A 23591-nucleotide genomic window follows, 5' to 3' on the forward strand; every position below is an offset into this window, starting at 1 on the left:
CATGTGTTTGAATATTGCTCAGAATGAATTAATTAATCGAATTTAAAAAAAATTTAAATGAAAGGATTTTTTATTGTAAGTTTAGTCTGTTGAAAGCAATGGATGTGTGGACAGTAACTTGGCATCATGTCTCTTTCCGCAGATGCATATAATTGCAGAAATTGCAATTGCAACAACAAGAGCAACAGACATGCAAATTACTGTGAAAACTACATTTTCTTTAGAGTAGTTTACATTCGATGTTGGAGTTGGAACTGTTCTGTCTGAATGCAATAAATACAAACCATCAGTTGATAATCTGTAGTTCATGTGAATTCTATAGAACTCATCAAATCCATCGAAGTTAACAGAATTTACCTTTAATTCTCCTTCAACAACCAAAATCGGATCTATTTCCATGATTTTATATGGATTCAATTCTCCTTCGAAAGCCATGGAATTGAAAATAACTTTTCCAATACTAACATTTTGAACTGTTAACAAAGGAACTCTTGATGTCGTGTAATGAACTGTAAGAACTTCAACTTTATCGCCAATATATTTGGCCTTAGAAGATTCTTGTAATTCCAAGAAATTGATTACAAATTTTTCATCAATTTCATGGTCAGAATTTTCGAAAACTTTGAAGTGCGTAATTTTTAGTGGTTTTGTTGTTTTCAGTTTAACATTACCTTTGATTTGTAGTTTATCAATTGTAATGTTTTCCGATGTTGGATTCAAAATAACATCCATTCCATCAACAAATGTCAAATCGTCAAAATCATTTCCAAATGTCAAATAAAGTTTTTTGACTTTTGTAAAGTCAGCTTTTGAAAAATTCGACGTCCATGTCATATTCAAATAATCAACATCTCCAAAGTTACCTAAAGGGGCAGTTGCTGTCAAAAATTGAGCGCTTTTGATGTCAATTGTTGTATCACTTTTTATGATTGATCCAGAACTTGGTTGATATTCGTAATTTCCTTTCTTTAGTTTTGTTTTTCCATCCAAAATGAAATTATTCGATTTGATTTCCATATTTCCTTCGAATTTAAGTGTAACAGCTGTTTCACAGGTTATAACTGTTGGCAAGTCAGATTCGAAAGGAACTTCCCAAATTCTTTTAATCAATATTCCATCCAAATTTGCAAACTTTTGGTTGATTTTTGCATCATATAATTTCAATTCTGGAAGTCTTGATTTCGTCATATTTCCGTTGTAATTCATATTAACACCATTAGAAACAATAGAAGCAGCAGTTTCAATTGTTTTATCTAACAATTCAACAGTCTTTCCTTTTCCATAGAAAATGTATTTCATTTCTCTATCGATATCAATTTTGATGTCATTTCTTGGTGACATAACCAAAATTTGACATGTTTTTGTGTCACTTTCAATCAAATTAAGAATGTTATCAATTTCAGAGTTATTAGAAACAGCTACGTAATCACTTGGGCAGCTTTGTTTGTAGTCATATATACAAACTTTAGTTGATTTCGTTGTCTTTGTTGTTTTGACTGTAATTTTATTTGCAGAGCATTTGTAATCAATCTTATAATCTCTGTAAACAAATGGGAAATAAGTTGCAGAATCATCATTCGCCATCAAAACAGATTTATCACAATCAATTTGAGTGTTTTTCACATTCAATATATCATATTCTCCTTCTGATATCAAATCATCCAAATCTAATTTGATCCAGACATTTTCTTCTTTCAGATTATTGATATTTACTTGTCCTTTCAATTTTGTTTTCATTATCAATCTTTCGAAGTTATCAAATGAAACTTTTCCGTTTCCTAAATCAAGATAATGAATATCATAGTTTCCATTCTCGAAATCTACTTTGTTATCATTGATTTTCATTGTTGTAACAGTGATCTTATCGGCATTGGTTGTCACTTTTGTATCAAAAGGTGACACTGACACTTTTTCAGCTGTCAAATTTGGAACCAAAATTTTTGTTTCTCCGCCAATTAAAATTTCTGACATTGTTACATCTTCTGTGTTTGAATAGACAATTTTCTGGTCTTGCGATGGATATCCTTGCACAAACTTAAAGTTCTGATCTGAATTGGTCATGTGAAGTGACAAACCGTTTGTTGTGTCAATTTTTGGACCGTTTTTATTGAAAGGAATGTGAAGAGGAGAATTTATCTGCAAATTCTTGGTAGAAACGAATGTAGAATGTGAAACTAATGAATCTTTGTAATCAGCGATGTTTGAAATATAAAGATTTTGTGTTGTTTCATTGAATTCAAATATGGTTGTCGCTTTTGTGTCATCGAAATAAAAAGAAACATCTTTTTCATCGTAAGCAATGATCATTCTGTTGAAATTGAAGTAGAATGATGAATTTCTGATGTTAAAGAACTTGACAGATGATGGAGCTTTATGTGTAAACGTGATATTTTTGGATGGGAGCTCATTCAAATCGAAATAAACTGAATAACAGTTAAACTTGTCTTCGAACTGGTCCGCTGAGTAACTGTCGATGTGTAAAACAGTGGCTTCAATTGAATCCCCGAATCCAAACGTAGTGACTTTCTCTAATTTGATATTTTTGGCTTTAATAACGTTGTAATTGAGCTGAGCTTTAATGCCTTGAAGATAGAGTGGAATGTTGAATGTTTTGTCTGAAAAATCTAAGTAAACTTTGTTATTATTTAAGGAATAAAGCTTCAATAAACCGATATCACTGGGAACCGATTTAACGTTGAATGATACTGGCATATTGTCGACATATGTATCATCCACGTATAAAATCGAAACTTGATACATGTCATACGTAATAAATTTATTGAAATTCGAGTAATTTTCGGGAGAAATAGGAATTGCTCCAGCAGGACACTTATTGTATGACTTCGTGAAGAAGCAAAAGCTTGGAGTTGCCGCTCTAAAAGTAAAAAGATTATTCATATAAAAAATTTTAAAAGAAAAGTGACAATTTTGCAATATTTCTAAAATCATGTTTGTTGGTGTAATTCACACTTGCATTATAATTTTCAAAGTGGAAATTCTGAAAATGTAATCGTCGTTTTCTTTGAAATTTTACAATTATCTAAAATTTCAATGATTTCTCAGCAATGGAGTATAGATTCGAAATTTCTCAGTTCCACCACGCTGGAAATCTACAACTTGAAGTACCCAGTGCTATAGCCAGGTTTATTTCCAAATGAAATCGTTTCTGCAGCTCAGGAAATTCAAAATAGAAATTTTACGAATAACTTTGAAGATATTCTTCAATTTATAATGACTAGAGACAGTCACGCATGGGGGTCTGTAATGACTATGATTAAAAATGTCATATTTGACGAAAATATCAAATCAAAAAAGCAAAATCTTTCATATCTAGCGATACTATCACTTCAAATACAGAGCAAATTATTTTATATCGATATTACAAACCAAATCACACAATATTTTGAATCAGGAATGTTGATATTAACAAAATTATTCGAATATAAGACAGAATATGAACCCATCTTAATAAAATCATTGGAAATCTTATATCATAAAATATCCAGTAATGTATCAATGTTTAAATTCGTTCCTTACCTCAATCAATGCTTTTCATTTTCAATTTCATTTCCAAACCTCATGATAGAGACTCATTTACTTTTCATATGCATCCTTACCAAAGAATTACTCAATAATCCATCGTTTACTATAACAAATCAAGAAACTACGTTTCTTATGCACATTGCAATGCATATTAAGTCATCCAAACCCACAGATGAAGTCAAAGAATCATTGAAAAGCTCATTTTCTGAGGTTTTAGACCTTGTAACAAAATTTATTTCACAATCAATGACAGAAAAAGCAGAAACGATCAATTACGAGCTAATTCGGATAATAATTTGTGTTATGTATCTCATAGCCAATGGTTATTGTCCAGAAAAAACGAATTTGTCACAGATTTAGTTACAATTTACGTTACAGCCCCAATTTTTGCAATTGAAGATGCCAATGCAATTGATGATACATCAGATGACTTGTTTTCACCAGAAAATGATGAAGAATCCACTCAAACTTACGAAATTCCAGATGATGACTACCAATTTCCGAGTTTTCAACACTTAGTGTTTGATTCTTGCCAATATATATTCAAATTATCAACGATTTTGTCAGTTTTACTTGAAGAAAACATACAATCTTTCTTATTCGCGATGATACAAGACAGAACAACATTTCCATTGCAATATTCTTACTTGTTCTTCTCATTATTATCATATAACAAACTTATTTATCCGAAAATTGCAACGGATTTGTTTGGATCAAAAATTTTATTTAATAATCAGATTTGGAATCCGAAAATAACAATATTCCAACACACCAATGACGATGTTATATCATTTAGATACGAAATCCTGAAGTTTTTGTTCAAAGAAAATTTTTCGAAATTTTCTTCATTTTTGAAAGACTCAAATTGTGTTTTATTCATACAATCAGACCATAATTTCTTATTTTATGCAGAATTACTGTTTATTCTCTCAAAAATTTACAATCCAGAAAATTCATCAAATTCATTTTTGTCACAACTGCTAGAACACGAGAAACAAGACATTTCATTGTTTACCATCATCGGAGAACATCTTAAATCAGATTTTTCTCCAAATTTAAAAAATATCAAAATATTTACTTTGAAAATTTTGAAAGACGCAATATTACAGATTAAGAATATACCATATGTACCATTTGGACAAGATCCACCGTTCCATTCCTCACTTTTAGAATTAATTGAATCAAATTCCGAAATTGAACATTCATCAATGATTTTACAGTATTCCTATAATAATTTATACTCAACAGACCCCAACCATGTTAATTTCTATACAGAACCAATCATCCAAAAACTTCAAAATCTCGGAAAAGATTTTAAACAAAATGAAGAAAAAATAAATTTATTTTTGACAATTATTTACAAAAGTTTTCATAAAATCAAAGGAATTACGTTCAAACAGATAATACAGTCCAAGTTTTACATTAATTTAGTTAATTTGTTTTTCAAAGATAATATACAAATTTCGACTTTTATTTTGTTGATTCGAATTTTCATTATTTGTGCAAGAATTGACAGAAATAATTCAATAAAATTTGACTATGTCAAATTCACAGAAAAACTGAAAAATTTTGACATCAATGATGAGTTTTACAATTTGATAATTATATTAATAACATGTAGGAAAGGTAATGTTAATTATATAGGTAATAAAAACTCATTACCTATCATTCATTTTCTTTTTCAAACAAAATACAAAATGACGCTTTTGGAAGATTTTTCAAATTTGTTAAAAAATTCTGTTATTCAGTGTTTTACAGCTTCTGATGTCGGAATACCCATGGAATGCTTAAGTCTTCTTAATGAAAATAGTGATTTAAAAGAATTCCAACTGTTAATATCAGTTTTCGAACAAATTGTTGTTTATGCTTGTAATCGACCAATTTTTTATCGTTTTATGCAAATTTTGATGGGAGCAAATAACTTCAATTTTCTCATGGATATGTTGAATGTTTTAATGAGATTGATTGACACAAACAAACCTTCTTTTCCCATGCTGCAAATGCAGAAATTGAATCATTTCATTAAATTACAAAACATTCCTTTTAAATTATTAAAAGAAGGAATGAGTTTTCAATTTAGAATTTTGTTTTCGAACTTTTTGCCGCAAAATAATTTAGTTTTGTTGTATTACAAATCAATTACACAGACAAAGAAATATTTCTCTGTTACTATGACAGTTAATGATATTACGATTGATTCTGTTTTCATTGATAAACCGATAACAAAATCATTTTCTTCTCCTTTGATACAAAACATTTGGATGAACATGTTTATGATTATAAATATGGATGAATTTTTGTTGTTTATTGATGGAGAATTAGTTTGTAGAATTTCTTATATTTTCGATAAAACGAATTCAGCAAATGAAATGATAGGAGAAATGTTCGTTTTAAGAAGGTTTTTGTCAAAGGATTGCGATGAAATTGTTTATAATCAGTTTAATCAATTGGTGATTCAATCTCCTGTTTCAGAAAACATTGAAAATATTTCAAAAATTGGTGAAAAAACTGAACTAGCGAAGATGCCGAATACTTTAATGATTTATTCTGCTTCTTATCAAAAGGATGAATTAATGATGAATTTAATGCATAACCAATATCCTGAAGCTACTTTTAGTAGTTATTATTATCCTTCTGTTTCTCCTTTTTTCCAAATTTTTTTGGCATCAAAAGGTTTAGAAATGTTGACAACTCTTTTAAGAAAAATAAGTGATGCAAGGAAAGATGATAGTGTTTCGCAGCAATTCGTTATCAAATTGATTAATACTATAACAGTTATTTTGTCAACTTGTGAAGAATCACAAAATGTGTTTTTAGAAAACGGTTTGTTTGAAATTATGGCAGATAATTTGAGTCAAGAAAATTGTATTAATCCAACAATGGAATTATTTAATTGCTTAAGGAATTTGGAGCTGAATATCGTATTAGATGATTTGTCTGAATCTTTCTACAAATGGATATTCTATAATTACCATATTTGGCAGAAATCAACTTACGAATTAAAAGTGGCAGTTCTTCAAAAATGGCTTGAAAAAGTTGAAACAAAATGTTATACTTATTTCGTTTCTATTTCTTATTTACTTGAAATCTATAAGGATTTAGAAAAAGACATTGAAAAAGATTGTATTGTTATATTATCAAAGTTAATTTATTATTCATCAAGTGAGATTTTTAGAAATGGAAACATTAAGTTCAAAGAATTGTATTTTATTATCGCAGCTTGTAACGAAATGAAAGAAAAACCTGAAATTGTTCTCATGTTTTTAGAGCCATTAACGATGTTTGCAAAAGATAATGGCTATCTAAAAGAACTTGGCAAAGTACTTATCTCTGCAAAGTTCTTAATAGAACATGAATCTCCTTTGATCCAGATTTATTTGGTCAAATACATTTCGTCGATAAAAACGAAATTTACGATTTTCCATTTGAAAAAATACATTCAACTGAAAAATCATGATGAATTAATGATGCCTTTGTTTAGAGTGTATGTTGGAGTAGATGGAAACAAACCTTATGAAGAGATAATAGCAAACGCAGATCATTGGCATTTCAATCCTGTTGTTGCTCCTTTTCTTTTGGCTTCGTCAAATTATTTGTCAAATGAAAGTCAAAAAATCTTTTCTCAAATTATTTTGTCAGTTTTGTCATCGAAATCTAATTTATCTGCTTTCTTTTCAGCAAACAAGCCATTGACAATGATGCTGTTTTGTATGTATTGTTTCTATTCCAAAGCGAAGAATGATAATTTGATTTTTAACATTTTAATCAAAGATTTTATTTTTGATTATTCATTTTGTTACGAATTTTTACAAACTTTGACGGCGATTTCGATTGGAATTAATGTAGACAATCGAAAATACCATCAATTAATATTGTCTAACATGATAAAGACAATAAAGGATTACGAAACAGAAGAAACATGTCAACAAATGATAAATATATTTTATATTTATTTGACAGAAACTCCGAAAAACATTGAAAACCAAAGAAGATATGAAGTTGATGTTAATTTCTATTTCCATGATTTGTTATCGAAAGCTCTTGAACCAAAAGAGTTTTCAACAACAAAGAAACCTTACATAATCAATGGAATTTGGGTTGACAGAAGACTCGCAATAAAATTCCTCAAAAAAGCTGCGACATTTCCAACTTCTTGTGACTTCACGCCCGTAATGTTTATTTTATCGTATTTGATGAGAAAAGTGACGAATTAGATGAAGAAATTGTACCAATGATTAACTCTTTTTATAATATTTGTCAGAGGGATTTAACAAAAATGATGCCTGTTTATTTCAGATACATTCTGAACAAAGGAATTTTCCCTCATTGTCATTTGGCAAATTTTGATCCAAAAAGTGACATTCCGACCATTTATTCCAATTCTTGTAAAGTTTTCACGAACATGAAAATCGTTATTCCAAATTCAACAATTTTGTCAGATTTAGAAAAGTGACAAAGATAAATGTCAAAATTGAAGAAAGTAATTTTGATTTCAAGATGACACAAAAGATACATGAAATGTGGACGAAAGGATATATACAATCTCTTTTATCCGCAAAGAAATACTTCATCAAATTACAGACACAGTTATTGTACAAAGGATCTCCTTTTATCCAACAAAATCTTATGTCAAAAACATATTTCAAAAGAGGAAATTACTTTGATTTCATGTTCAGACCGATTGTTCTTCTTCCAAACAATCATTACGTCAATCACGATGATGCAGCAATATTAAGAGGAACAATTCCTGCAGAAAGAAAACGAGAACCAGTTAAAAACACTCCGCAAATTGAAAATACTTTTTCAAACGCGGCAAATGAAATAAATGTTTTGTGGGAATCTCAATGCACAAAAATAAAATTGACTGGAGAAAGCTCTGGCAATTTTTATGTTTGTTCAAGTGAATTGCGTTTTGTTTCTATAACGCAAATAACTACAAGGATATTAGGAAAAGACGTCAAAGATGTCTTTTGGTGTTTTTTGGATCAAAAACCGAATTCAATTCAAATTTTCACTTATACGAACAAAAATTATTTGTTTAAGTTTTTTGATGAAGAAAACCACAAGTTTGTTTCGAATCTAAAGAAATGCGAATTCCCTAACATAAGGTTCTTCCAAGAGAATTCTCCTCAGATCGAAATAAACAAACTACATTTGACGAAAGATTGGCAAGAAAGAAAAATTTCAACAATGGAATATTTGATTTGGTTGAATTTGTTGAGTGGAAGAAGTTTTAATTCAACAAAATGTTATCCTGTTTTTCCTTTCATTGCTATTAAAGATAAATCGAATTTCGATATAGAAAACACTAAAATATATCGAGATTTATCTTTGAATTTGGGTGTAATCAACAAAGAATGTTTAGAAAACTTGAAAATCCAAAGTGAAGCGCAAAGTATGGAATTTGGACAAAATTTCTTGCATCCAAGTTACATTTCCAATCCATTTTCTGTGACTTATTTCATGGTCAGACAAGAACCATTTACAACTTTGCACATCAAATATCAAGATGGTGCTTTCGATGCTTCTTCAAGGATCTTCAAAAGCATTCCTTATTTGTTCAGCAAAGTTGATAGTCCTGTTGGATTTAATCGTGAATTAACACCTGAATTTTTCTTCTCTGATGAATTTCTGAGGAACGAAAATGATTTTAATTTCGGACAAAAAGAAGATGGAACAGAAATCAACGATGTTGACATTCCAAAATGGTCCGAAACTGTTATAGAATTCACAAACAAAATGCATAGAATGCTTGAATCAAGTTATTCTTCCAAAACAATCAATAAATGGATTGATATGATTTGGGGAATAAATCAACAAGGAGAAAACGCTGTAAAAACAAATAACACGTATTCTCCTTTGATTTATCCGAATTTCAAACAAGATTTCCCTCAAGAAACAATCTCTGCTGCTTTGAATACAATTGGACAAATTCCACAACAGTTGTTTACTTCTTTTCATCCTCAAAGACCTGCGAATACAAACCAATCTGATAAAGGAACATTAGTTATTTCGCAGTTGCCTTCTTCTGTTGTTGCTTTTAGATGTGTTGGAGCAACAATACAAACAATAAGAATGTTGGGTGTTTTGAAGACAGGAAAAATAGTTTTGATCAAAACATCTGCAAATAACATTCCTGTAAATGTTATAAGTGATGATAGAACATTGCTTATTCCAAACGAAACGAAATTAGTCGCGTTCGTTGAAGGTGTTCAACCTAATTTCTATTTTGTTTCTCCTAGATCTAATTGTCCTTCTTATTTCGAATTCAAATCGAGTCAAATAACAAAGGCAATTTCGAAAACTCCTCATTTAGACGAAATAAATTGCATTGGATGTGCAAGGAATTATATTGTCTGTGGAGGAAAAGATGCTTGTTTATCTCTTTGGACATCAAACAACTTGTTTTTGTTGAATACTTTGATTGCTCATCAACTTCCAATTGTTTGTCTCGCTGTTTCTTCTTTTTACGGAATTGTCGTTTCTGTAAGTCAAAACAGAATTGTTATTTGCGGAATCCATAATTTGGCTTTCATAAGAATGATAGATTTAGATCTTCCGAAAGATGTTGAACCAGAAAAAATATTTATCACAGAAAACATGGGATACATAATTTTAGTTGCAGGAAAAATAATCAGATCTTATACAATCAACTTGAGAGTGTGTTCTGAGAAAAGGTTTGATTTGTTTATCAAAGCTGCTTGTCCATTTACTACTCTGGATTTCGATGACAGAGTTGCAATTGTCACAGAAGATAACACTGTTGAGTTTTTGGACGCTTATTCATTGGTTTTTATCAAACAATTATGCCGCCCAAAGGAAACAATCACGCATATCGAGTTTTCTCAGGATTCTCGATATTTAATATCTGCTACTGATGCAAATCTTGTTTATTTCTTACCTATTGATTAATTGGTATATTTTTTGTTTATTATATAAATGATTTATTTGTATTTTTTTTACTGATGAAAGCTTTATGAATCCAAGACTAATTTCAAATTCATGACAAATGATTTGTAGTTCTATTGACTGTTTCTGGTAGATAAACCATAAAGCCAAAAACATTTGGATATGAATATGACGATTCTCTTTTTATTTCGAAATATATTTGTTCTTGGAATATATTGAAAACAAAGTGCTGTAGATATGTGCGAATTGACAATTCTAAGTGAGTTAGTTTCTGATATAACAACAGAGCCGCCGTTTATATTCGATTTAGATTGAACATCATTTGATGTAATCAAACAAAAAGTACCTTTAATCTGACAGTTATAAACATAAAATAGATTTTCTGCTTCGTTTTTTGTAATAATACTATATGTAATATATGTAATATCAGCAGATATTGATGATGCATAAATAATTGACGCAAGACATTTATTTGAGATAATATTGCAATGGCTAATAGATGTTTTCATTGAATAATAATGCATGCATGTAGATTCAGAAGATACAGCTTCGTTTTTAATAAATGTTGAATATGAAACATTTGCATTAGAATCAGAATCTCCTGAAATAGAGTAAATACAATTTGATTTTAAATATGAATCAGAAATATTTACATTTTGAATAATAATTTCACCATATTTATGAGAAATTGGTGTTTTATCTCCTTTACTTCCGGTGATTGTTGATAAATTTAAGTAATTTTTGTATGTTTTATCTTGTGTCAGTGTAATATCTGAATGTGGAACATCATTATTACTATTACCGATTGGTTTAATACTGCAGACTCGAGATTGTACAACATGTCCTTTATTTTGGTAAATATTGCCACCGTTGGTGCAATTAAAAACGCAGTCAGATACAAGAAGTTTATTATTGTCATCATCTTCGAGATGAATAATTTCTGAGTTATGATTCGTAAAAAAACATCATGAATGTACAAATTACCTTGTTGAATAGAAGGAGCTGTATTAGAATTGGAACTAGTGTACCCTCCTTCGAAATAATTATTCCAGTCAGCAATGAGAAACAAAATGTTCATGGATCTTAAAAAAATTTAAAAAACGAATAAAATTGAATGTAAAATAAATAAACATATGCAGAATATTGTATTTATCATTTTTTGTGGAATAGTTTCGAAAATAATTTTGTTTCGGATAAATTTTTTTCGATAAAGTTTAACAGTTGATAGATTCTTTTTGATTCTTCATATACTCTAGAAGAATGAGTGAATTTTCGAGATGAAATGAAGTTTGTATGAGAATTTATTGTTATTGATTTGTTATCAAATGAAATTTTGTATATTTAAGCATCTTGATCACTTGAATATTTCATGGATTGAAGTATAATATATGATTGTACTAAAGTTTTGAGTGAACTTATTTGGTGAAGTCAAAAAAACTCAAAATTATGCTATTGCTTTGTAATCATTGAATTCTAGTCAATGATTCTGATAATATATGATCAAACTATATGGTTTCGTGTTTTTATGGTTATAATTTCTGTTATAATAATTTGGAAATCTTTTTTTGTTCGAGTTATATGATTGTATTGATGTTATCTTACTTTTATAATTGTGACAAACATTAGTATTCATTTGGATTGTTTGTAATTGCATCAAATTTGAATGTAGTGAATTTTCTTTGTTTAAAGCAAGATATTGAAAGATGAAAAGACAATTTCGATCTGAATTAATAAATTGTGTGGATAACTGAAATTGCATTACGTATTTATGGTATTTTCTTTCTAGATTACTTTACTTCAAAGGAAAGAATTGTCATACAGCAAGAAATATTGCGCATATGTTACTTGAGTAAAAAGCCTCATGAATTGTTTTAGAACGATTCATGATCAGCTTGAAAATATATTTTTATCCTTGATTACTGGACTTGTGGAGAAATTGTTATCGTGTAACCAAAAGTATCATGTAAATATGATTTAAGGTAAAGAGTTCATGACTTGGATTAAGACCAGTCGCAGGGAACTTGAAGAAATATTTTTGAATTTATTTTTCAAAAATTATTTCATAACCGCTCAGAATTATTAAAACTTATTTTGTTTTAAATGTTTTTATATTTAATGGAAAAAATTCTGATCGTTATGCCTGAAAAGTGACATTACAGTTGAAAAAAGTATTTTCGAGCCACAAAGATTATAACTGTGATGTTATTTAAGTGTAAGTAAAATTTTTAGATTATAACCGATAATAATTTTTAAAATGATTTTTCTCAAATTTTGCGATATATACGAATTTGAGCCAAGATATCAGATATACACAGTATGTAAATACAATAATACTACTTTTAATGTTTAATTGTTTCTCAATTTAATTTCGATTAATAAACGTTTGAGATCCAAGTTATTAATTCATTGTATAAGATATCACACCAATTGGTTTAATTATTTCTTTTTAGAATTTCAAAAAATGATTGAATATAATCGAAATTCATATTACCCAGATTTTCCTTACTTTTACCACTCCCCATGTAATTTCTGGGGAAAACGATAATTCATTTTTTTTATGGATGAATAGATCGTTTTCCTTGAAAGGACCTCATATCTCTGGCTAAAAAGAGTGTCAGATCCTAAATAGATTATTGATCTAATGTACAAATCCAATAAAAAGCCTATTTTTTTGGCTTTTTTGGTGCTCGTTTTTTCGAAGATCTACATGAATATGGGGAAACCATCGGATTTTTTTGGTTAACCCACATCTTCATGTAGTCTGGACTATCTTTCCTCGAAGGACCTCTTTACGGGTGTAAAAACTCATAAAGTTCTCAAAAGATTCATTCTCGATCTCCATGCTGAAAGAATTTACAATAAAAAAGAGATCTACGCATCAAACTACAGCCATAAATGAACTGAACCCCTAAAGCTCAGCTCTTAGTTTATCAAAAACGTCGAAATCCTTCTCATTGCAATCAAATTTTCTCAATAACTCATAAGAAAAATCGAATTTTGATTAAGCCGATGTTATAGGTATCACAAATACTACAAACTTGAGCAATATCGAAATTGCCAGCAAAAGTTTGAAATTGCATTGCTCATATTTGTTTTGTAAACTAAAAATCTGCTTATATTATTCATTAATTTTTTATATATTATTCATATACTTTAATAAAAACAATACTATTTCACCTTAAAAATGAATTTCATAAGTCAATATTATTTTTTTGAAAATGTATCAATTTTCGATTAAAACAACATGAGAATAAAATTTACGCAAAATTATTTTAAAAAATGGTTTTAAAAATTTACAATTGATGAAGAATAAGATTGCAAGAAGTTTTGAAGTTTAATTTTAAGAAAAAAAATTCGGATATTATTCATGGATCTAAGTAATGTGATATTTGAGTATCGGCACTATGCATAAAACATATATTTATAGTTTTTTTGGAGTTTTATGATTTTAAATATATTCAAATTTGGCAATCCAATAGATTTTTAAAAAATAGGTAAATAAAAATAGATTACATATGCAGCAGATTTAGAACATGAAACAAATCTTATAGTGACCCAAAAAAAAATTCATGATCCAAAAAAGAAAAAAATTTGCTAAATGGGAATCAAACCTTGGCATAATGAATCATTATGTCGGATGTTTCCACTACACCGGCAGTTCGAAAAATACCCTTGGTGGTTCTATTTAATAGCTACTCCCAACGATAGGCGGTGTCCCCAGCTTTAGAGGGGTGGTAAAAGTAAGGAAAATCTGGGTATATTTTCTTCTGATCAAGCACAACAATTTCTTTGAACTGAAATGATTTCAGTTCAAAGAATTCGGCTCATTAACACTGCATGGAATTTTAAAATATTAATAAACTATAGGTACAACAAATTTTTAAATCTTGCCAATAAAAGAATGATGACGAATCATTATGGATGAAAATATTTCAAGTAAATAAAATTATTTAAAAAGGATGAATGAATAATATTTATTTCTTAAACAGTAATAAGGGTGAATAAATAAAATGGAGTAAATAGAAACAAAATGATATGATGAAATTTGAACTTTTTTTAAGTATGAGTTCATGAATTATAATAGATACTTTTGGAAGATATAAGTAAACTGATCTGTCATAATAAACATCGCTTTAATTATATCTTCCTGAATTTTAATTTAATTACCTGATTTGATTTAATCAGCGGCGATAAATTTTATGTGAAAAATATCGTAAATCTTCTGTCATATAACTAATTGTTGCATTGATTGAGATAATTTTTGATTGAAGATCGTGTTCATCAACTGCATAAAAATCAATTGGATATATACCTACACTGATGTCATTTGGAATAGGAATTGAATATTTAACTTCTTTTGTTATTTCATTGGAAAGAGTAATGTTAACATTGTTTCCACTAATAGTGTTGTTGAAAATATGGAAAATATAAATAGTATCACTCTTGTCTTCGTCTGAAACTGAAAGTGTAAAGTTAAGATTACGTGTGTAATTAATATGGACTGGAAAATATGGTTGCTTTAATATTTTAATTTCTGGAGTGTTGTATGAGTAATTAAATGTTTTGATAATTGAATCACATTTATTTTTGTTATCACAACTTGTGATCAGAAGATTATGTTCTTTGATTGTAAGATTGTTTGGAATAGGAACATTGATCGTGAATGATTGATTATTTAAATCTGAAATAGTAACATTTTTCGTTGTTTGACTATTTGGATATCCTTCAATGTTTCCTTTGATTTCAACTTCATCATAATGATCAAGATCTGAAACAAATCCTGATACTGAAATGTTACTGTCTAAATTGTAGAAATATTTTTCATTGATTGAATCTGAAATTTTTAGAACTGAATAATTTCGATAGAATTGGAATTCTTTTGATTTTGGTCCTGTACTTCCTCTAATATTTTTATAAGTTACCCAAACTGCAACAGAATATGTTGTTTCTTCTACAATGGAATCTGGAATCAAACAAACACCTGAAAAATTATATTGATGTGTTGTCCATTTCTTATCTATTTTTCCTTCGAATGTACTATTTGCATCTCCAATACTGCAATTAATATAAATATCACCATGTGAGTAAATTCTACTTCCTTTAACTGTGATATTTTTATCAAGAGTTTTGTTGTATGGACGTTGTTCTATATCTTCTAAATTAAGGACAAATGGAACTTCATATTCAAAATCAACTGAAACTGTGTTTGATTCAATACCATTTGAATAAATTACACTAGCTGAAATAGTATAGTTTCCAGTGTTATAAGGATCTTGGATGTTGATTGAATATCCATATGTTGAAGATCTAATATTATTCGTGAGTATTGGATCTAGATCATTGTTGCCAATCTTGATTTTAAGTGTGAATGGTTCTTCTTTAATTCTATCAAATGAAATTGTTCCTGTAATAGTTGAATCTTCTCCGAATTTATATATAGTTTTGCGTGTTGTAATATTCATCAAATTATAAATTGGAAGAGCAGGATAGCAAAGTGCTGTAGATAAATGCGAATTTTCAATCGTAAGTGAATCAGTTGTTGATATGTAAACAGATCTAGAATTTGTTCCAGTATTTGATTGGAGGAAACAAGAAGAAACTGAAATCGAAGCACCAGATGCATAAAATAGATAACTTCCTGAGTTGGATCTTATAATACACTCTGTAATTAAAACATTGGCATTTTGAGATGCATAAAAAACTGTACTTTCTCCTTGGGTACTACATTCATTTGAAAGAATATTGCAATGGCTAATGTTAACTCTAAATGATTTATGTGATAAACAATTATTACCATTAGCATTATTTTTAATAAATGTTGAATATGAAATAGTTGCATTCAAATCTCTATTTCCTGAAATATAGTAGACTGAATTAGCTGATACTTGTGAATTAGTAATATTTACATTTCGAATAATAATTTAAAAAAAAAAAAAAAAGGTAGTGGGGCCTCCAGGCACTTCGTGCCCTCTAGCCCTGAAGATGTTTAGTATAACTTTGTCCGGACAAGTAAGGGTCTATCGTCGCTACAGGAAAAGTTACGGGCGTTCCAAGGAAGTATACTTTGAGAAGACTTTCCCCCTTATAGAATGAGATAGGACGGTTATTTTACAAAACTGACAACACTTTGACCGAGTAGTTTTTTGTGCTGAACAAAAAGTGTCATATAAACATCTGTCAAAAACCGCTTTTTAACTTCACTTAAAATGCCACGTAAGCTACGTAAGAATATACGTAAGAGGAAGGGAGCATTGAAACATCCAATAGTAAAACTGACACCACAACAACAGTTGCAACAACAAATGATGAATGACCCCACTATGTTGCAACAAATGTCAAGCAACCCTATGCTTTTAAACCGAGTTATTGGTGCACAGAGTGGAGGTTTAAGAGCGGCACTTTTAGCGAAAATGGCAGGCTATGGTGGAGCTGCAGACGGAACAGCTTATAACCCTCAAAGTCAAATGAATTTGAGTTCACTCAAAAATCAAATAACAGATGTCAAAAAGTCAAACATAGACATACAGAAACAAATAAGTGAAAACGAAAAGAAACTAGAATATGACAGACACACAAAGAAACTCAATGAGTTAAAAGTAGAGAAAAAGAAGAAAGAAGAACAACTGAAAGAACTAAGTACAGAGGAATATGCGAAAAAAGTGTCAGAAAAAGCAGCAGAAGTAGCAAAAATGGAACAAGATGTTATAAATTTGAAAAACCATACTACTCAATATAAAGTACTGAAAGATGAAGAAATAAAACAAAAAGCCCTGAAGACATATATGGATAGCGATGAGTATAAAAAAGAAGTTGAAGCAAATGTAAAGGCAGAAAAACTTTTACAGTTGCAAAACCAAACCGTACAGTATGAAAACTTAGCACAAGAAAGTAAAAATAACGACGCAGCCATGCAAAAGGCAATGAAAAGCGCAGAATATATAAAAGCTAATAATGACTGGTTAGATGCCCAAGCCAACGCTAAAGCAGCCCAACTTATAGGGTCAATAAGGACAAAAATACAAGCGGATGAAGACAGTTCAAATGAAGCTTTAATGAATGCTGACTTTAAGAACGCCTTCGAAGCTCTTCATAGTAAGGTGAAACTAGTGAACGACTTCTCATCTGGAAAGAAACTGAAGTCTGAAGGTTTCGACAACGAGTTAAGAGAAGTAGCACAAAATATGACGAAAATAACAGATGCAGCAACGAGACAGGCAGTTCAAAGTGCCTATGACGCCGTTAGAGCAACTGTTGTGGAAAGTCAAGAAAAAGAGTTACAACAGACCAAAACAGACCTAGTAAATGCTTTCTTAAGAACGAAAAGTCAGGTAGGATATTATGCTGCAGATGGAACATATGTGCCAGCTGGTGGAACTTATATACCACCAAACCCTCCAAGAGAAGCACCTGCACCAGGACTACCTAAAACATTTACATCGTCACATGGACACAGACACAGGCATGCACCAAAACCAACACAACAACCAACACCACAACCAACAGTTCAAAACACTGCACCACAACCAACAGTTCAAAACACTGCACCACAACCAACAGTTCAAAACACTGCACCACAACCAACAGTTCAAAACACTGCACAGCAACAACCACAAACAGAGCAAGGACATAAAAGAAGTAGAGAACAAGGAAACCAAGAATTCTTAAAAATGCTTAAGGAAGACTATGGTTACCCAGATACTCTTGACTTTAGTGACAGATATAAAGAAGCTATTAGAAAGTTCAAGGAAGGAAATACTGACCCGAACCTATTTAGCTTTATGGTTCAGCACCAAATGGGATATAATTTCAAACCTGGAAAATACAAGCTCGCTAAGGGATATGATTTAATAGCATATCATCCAAATGACATGGATGAATTTACTCCGAGATATTTGGTGTCAGAGATAAATGATAATTCAACTATCTTCATGAAACGCGTAAAAAATAGAGACGGAACGAAAGAAGAAAGGGTTATGAATGCGGATGGCTTAAATAGGGAACTTGTTAAAAACGGTCTCGGAATATATGAAATGCCAGCAGATGAGGTACAAGAAACTCAACAGGAAGAAGTTCAGATACAACCAGACATGGAAGAAATAGTTCAGCAACAACAGCTAGAAGAGCCTGAAGGAAACGAACAAGTCCCTCCTTTGGAAACTAACTTCACAGAACTAGATGAAGATTTGGAACAGCCGAAAAATCTTGACCCTCAACAAGAGTATGCGGAGAATATGGAATCTTTCCAAGAGTCTAAGAAAAATTCGGCTGACATAGTAGAAGAATATCGAAAAATGTTCGCCGACATACAAAAGACTCCAACATCAGATGAAAATATTCAGCATAGAATGGAAGAACTGAAAGAAAGTGTACGCAAATACAACAATCCTTTTTACTTACGACCATATAACGTTCAATCTTTGGCTGAACTCGGTGAAAATAAAAGGTTAAATTTCACCAAAACATATAGAAATGAAACATTGTTTAAAGTTCATTCAGAACCTAACCAAGATGGAAACAAACCTACTTTTGTTTCTGCAGACTATGGAACTACAATGAGATGGGGTCATAAAGCTAATCCGGATAGGTGGTTCATAAACTTACAACCACAATTCCAAGAAGTTGTAGACGCAATGGAAGTGAATGGTGAACCAGATATAGCTGGTATTTTCAGCGCGGCTTTAATGCCATTGAAAGATATGAAAGATGCAGATATTTTGGACCAGTATGAAATGAAATGGCTGATGGAAATATAACACCTGACGTTCTAAAACATTTATCTCAAAGAACTACACAGAACCATAGAGATGGTATATTTGGTGAAGAGTTTAGAAAGAAAGTTAGGGAGATAGAAGGAAGAGAACCTATTGTACATGACTTGCAAACGAAAGTTTACAAAATGTCATAAAAACTTACTTTGCAGACAATGAACTGAGAAGGGATGAATATTTAAGAAAACTCAAATGGACAGTACCAAATGAAATGTTAGTATTGAAAAACATGTTCCTTGACAAAATAAAACCAACTACAGAAATAAATGACGCAAGACTGAAACATTGGGTAAAAGCTTTCCCATTCACAAAAGATATTATTGGTAACATGGAAAGAAAACCAGAATGGCTACAAAAAACATATATTTGGAAACGAGCTTATTCCATATGGACAAGCTCTGTTTGAAGAGCTTGAACCGGAAACTCAGGAAAGAGTCATGCAAACAATACGCGAAGACTCAAATACAAACTATGACGAAATCTTTCTAGGATATAGGTTACCTGAGATGGGCGACCAGAGCCCAAAGGCAAAAAGGACATGGGAAATTTACAACATACTAGGTGAACATGAGGCAAAGATGCAACAACTTAAAGCAGAGGGCAAGTTACCAAAAGCGACACCAAAGAAGAAGAGTAGAACAAAGTGAAAGTAGTGAAGAAGTAACTTCATCTAGTGAAAGTAGTGGCAATGAAGGAAAAAGAAGAGTTAAAAACTCAGTCAGGAAGAAAGTAAAGCTTGGTCCGAGTGGGTTCTATTATGACACATAAATCCAACTATTCTATATTTTTACCCATATGAAATGTACGCCGCTCAGAATATAACGCCAACAGTTTTGGATGCCATGAACGGAAATGTTTCCGAATGGTATAACGAATGCGACAATGCCATTAGAAGGTCAGAAATAGTTCCTGGAACTTACGAATATACAACTGCTGTTTCTTATGGAAACGTAGGTGAGTTTGGAGAAGGTTCTTCAACAACAGTAGATATTGCTTGCGACAGGTTTCATATTATTTCTATTGACAACTCATTCTTATACGTGGAACAAGACATTGAAATAAAACCTTCTGCCAAGTTGTCTGACAAGAAAGGTTGCAATGGAATTTTCTATGTCGGATACCAATATGCTCCAGAAGTTTTCATGGGATATAAGATATATTCTAACTCTGACTTAGTTCAAACAGTAACATGGGCAAACTATGAATGGTTCGCTTTGAGAAACTCAGTACAACACAAGCTAGAGAACAAACAGACCAGTATGCAAATATTGAGAAAATAAGAAGACTTGACCCTAACGTTCCAGGAGTTTATGTTAACCTTTCTGGTTCAGATGGAACTGCTGCACTAAAGTAAAACTGAAACTTAGAGTTCCTTTGTCATCTTTCCTCATCTTCAGGTTTTTAAGATACTTGCCAAACTGGGCAGGAAAAATTTCTATCGAACTTACTCCAAGCAAAAATAACTTAGTCATTGCACCAACACAAGACCCATTCACTATTACAGACGTAAAGGGAACAAATCAAACGTCATTCGCCGAATTTTGCAAAGACAAAGTTGACTTAGACTTTGGTTTCTCAAACTTCAACAATGAAGTAAACTATTATTTCAATGCTGCTGGAACTGCTTGGGACCCAGTTAAGTTTACATGCGAAAAGTTTGAATGCAAGAGAATAGAAAGCAGACTTGCAGTCTATATGTTGGACCCAGATATTTCAAATGCTTTAGCTGCCAAATATATTGCAGTTCCACTTATGTTCCCTATACACCAAATATCTGTCAAAGACTTTGCAGGTGAAGTTGGAAACCAAAGTGCTGACCCAGGTGCAAGAACAGATATTGCTTTAACAACTGCAATGAAACATGCAGATACTATGTTTGTACTGTTCAGACGAACTATAAATGACTATTCTTGTTTCTACAACCCCGGTATTAAATATCATATAAACATAGATGGCAAATATTATCCAAGAGAAGAATATTCTACAGTTGAGGATATGAGGTCATACAACTTGACATTAGATGCTATGAACTTTAACAACAACTTCACAACAACCATTAACCCTGAAATGCAAAGTTCTATTATGCCATATGTGAAAGTATGGACTCATACAGGAGGTCAAAAAACTCAATATACAAATGGAGACCGTTCAAACTTTTGGCTTGGCATTCCATTTGCTGACTCAGAAGACTTTATGGGTGGTATTTCAACTGTTGGTACTGTACAAATACAATATACTGGTGACAGAGACGGTCCAGATGAACTGAGAGCAAAGAAGTTTACAAAACCAATAGCACTTTTCACGGAAGATGCTCTTTGAAGATTCGTTCGATGAAACCTGCTGGGGCTCCTCAGATTGGCATAACGACAGCTTCCATCGAGCAGATTTTGGCAGCAGGTCAGTAAGTTGTTCTTGAACTGACTTCTCTCCGTCAAATATTGACAGTACGCCAGTTTTGACATAATATTGTAAGATAAACTTACCTTTAGAAATATCTGTAAGTTTTGTTGTTATATTTTTGTCAACGTCAAGAACTTTCACCATTTCAGTTATACCAACTTTCTTTGCTTTATGAAAATTTTTGGTTCAGCAAATATTGCTATTCTATAACATTTACCATTGTTTGTATAAAAGAACTATTCTGTCAATGTATTTGTATTGTTTGTGTGTTGTAAACTTTGTTCTGCTTCAATTCGAAGAGATACTCGAATACGTCCATCTTTTTATTCTAAGTAAAATGTCATTTCCGAAAAATAGAAGCGTGAGTGTTTCAAAAGGTTTAATGGCGGTGGCAGATGTGAAGTTAAATTCACCAACTCAAACAAACAGTCAAAGTGTTGTTGTCAATGTCAAAGACAGAGATGTTGAAGTGGGGAAACCATACGAAGACGAAGATGGTATATAACAATTGTTCCTGTAAAAGAACCAACATATCCTGAAGTTAGCAGAGACTTAAGTTCTGTTGCAGATATTCGAAACGACTACCAACAACTGAAAGACAAACTTCAAACTCAGGAAAAGATTTGTCAGGCTTTAAGTATAATGTTAAACTTGGTCGAACACAACCCTGTAAAAGTGAACTCATATGTCATTGCACCTCATGAAGTCTTGAAAGAACTATTGAAACTTTTGACAGAGGCAGACGATATAAACATCAAAGAAATAGAACCCGACATTAGTTGCTGTGGTGTTTCATATAATGTCATTGACAAGATATACGTTATGAAAGGAGGTGAAACGTTGAACTTAAAATATAGTTTCCCAGACGTTATTAAAATATTTGACGACCACAACATTTCATTAAAGTTTATTTGCTAAGTAAAAATGTCAAAACTTCTTGAAAGATGTTTGAAGAAAAATAATATAGACTTTATTTCATGTAAAGGACTTTACACACTTTTGAACGATATGAAAGACCCTGTTTTGTTTGTTCGTGTAGACAAAGGAAAGTTCTATGTCTTTACAAAATATTTGAACTTCTTAGACAGAGAACTTCAAGAAACGCCATGTGAAAGTTTAGATGAAGTTCTTCTCCACTTTCAGAAAAAACTTTTAAATATATATAAATGGCAAAGATATAATGGTTTATACTATTACGACTAAAAACCCTGAGTCATATAATTCTATAACAACAAACTTACAAAGTCCTCAAGGACGGTATTGTAAACTAACCTTAAACACAATGACGACTAAAGCCTGTTTGCTTTTTGACACCAGAAGACTTTATTGTTGTGAATGGTAAAAAATACTCCTTTGAAGATACTTACTCAGATATACCACCAACAGGTTTTGTTGACTTATTTAATACTTTAAGTACGGGTGTAACATGTGCTGCAACTAGAGCAGGTTTCATTATGTTTGGATGTCCGACTGAGTTTACTATAAACGATATGAGCTATAATACAAAACTTATTTCTGGTTTTTACTACCAACAGTTTCCTATAACAGGAAAAGGTGTCATACAAGGAATGTCTATTCCATTGACATTAAGCACACCAATCTTATATATTGTTTCAAACTTAGGTTCAAAGTGTTATTCGAATGTCGACAGAAACTATTATGACCAAAAGATACTTATGCGTATAAACAATACTTTCTCTGCTAGTTTGCCTATTGTTCATTCGAATGCAGAATTTTCAACCTTAGTGAACTCAAACACTTTGGCAAGTATAACGTTGACATTAGTTGACGCAAACTTTGTTCCTGTAAAACTTTTATGTCCTATGTATTTGTCAATGACGGCAGAAAGTTTCGAATTGGAAGATGCAACTGGTGAAAGTATTGTATTACAAGAACAACTTCAACAACAAATAGCTCAAGAACAACAAATGCAACAACAAAGTCAAGAATAAAAAAAAATATTTTTTTTAT

At 31.1% G+C, this 23591-nt stretch overlaps 6 protein-coding genes and 3 pseudogenes across 9 annotated transcripts, besides 1 other annotated feature; 7 read left to right on the forward strand and 2 right to left on the reverse strand.

The window, feature by feature from the left end:
* Nucleotides 1–65: 65 nt before the first annotated feature.
* Nucleotides 66–2898, reverse strand: TVAGG3_0434000 (uncharacterized protein; the record flags this gene model as incomplete). Its single annotated transcript, XM_001301671.1, has 1 exon — nucleotides 82–2898. The coding sequence occupies one exon, from the start codon at nucleotides 2896–2898 to the stop codon at nucleotides 82–84; it is 2817 nt and encodes a 938-aa protein (XP_001301672.1).
* Nucleotides 2899–5828: 2930 nt separating this feature from the next.
* Nucleotides 5829–7757, forward strand: TVAGG3_0434010 (platelet formation protein family; the record flags this gene model as incomplete). The annotated part of the gene is made up of 1 exon (XM_001301670.1): nucleotides 5829–7757. The coding sequence occupies one exon, from the start codon at nucleotides 5829–5831 to the stop codon at nucleotides 7755–7757; it is 1929 nt and encodes a 642-aa protein (XP_001301671.1).
* Nucleotides 7758–8040: 283 nt separating this feature from the next.
* TVAGG3_0434020 (aggrephagy protein) lies at nucleotides 8041–10455 on the forward strand (the record flags this gene model as incomplete). The annotated part of the gene is made up of 1 exon (XM_001301669.1): nucleotides 8041–10455. One exon carries the CDS (start codon nucleotides 8041–8043, stop codon nucleotides 10453–10455), a length of 2415 nt encoding a protein of 804 aa, XP_001301670.1.
* Nucleotides 10456–14633: 4178 nt separating this feature from the next.
* TVAGG3_0434030 (uncharacterized protein) lies at nucleotides 14634–15914 on the reverse strand (the record flags this gene model as incomplete). Its single annotated transcript, XM_001301668.1, has 1 exon — nucleotides 14634–15914. The coding sequence occupies one exon, from the start codon at nucleotides 15912–15914 to the stop codon at nucleotides 14634–14636; it is 1281 nt and encodes a 426-aa protein (XP_001301669.1).
* A 744-nt stretch (nucleotides 15915–16658) lies between these two features.
* On the forward strand, nucleotides 16659–18593 carry TVAGG3_0434040 (protein of unknown function, DUF4106 family; the record flags this gene model as incomplete). Its single annotated transcript, XM_051233895.1, has 1 exon — nucleotides 16659–18593. A coding segment is annotated over one exon (1935 nt), but the record flags the coding sequence as incomplete, so codon positions are not given.
* Nucleotides 18594–18947: 354 nt separating this feature from the next.
* Nucleotides 18948–23591: part of a mobile genetic element that runs on past the window's edge.
* Nucleotides 20063–20909, forward strand: TVAGG3_0434060 (annotated as a pseudogene). Its single transcript has one exon. A coding segment is annotated over exon 1 (847 nt).
* On the forward strand, nucleotides 20973–21625 carry TVAGG3_0434070 (annotated as a pseudogene). Its single transcript has one exon. A coding segment is annotated over exon 1 (653 nt).
* TVAGG3_0434080 lies at nucleotides 22003–22487 on the forward strand (annotated as a pseudogene). Its single transcript has one exon. A coding segment is annotated over exon 1 (485 nt).
* TVAGG3_0434090 (uncharacterized protein) lies at nucleotides 23189–23572 on the forward strand (the record flags this gene model as incomplete). The annotated part of the gene is made up of 1 exon (XM_051233896.1): nucleotides 23189–23572. One exon carries the CDS (start codon nucleotides 23189–23191, stop codon nucleotides 23570–23572), a length of 384 nt encoding a protein of 127 aa, XP_051103626.1.

Source organism: Trichomonas vaginalis, chromosome V (assembly GCF_026262505.1).
Source record: "Trichomonas vaginalis G3 chromosome V, whole genome shotgun sequence".
Taxonomy (NCBI): Eukaryota; Parabasalia; order Trichomonadida; family Trichomonadidae; genus Trichomonas; species Trichomonas vaginalis.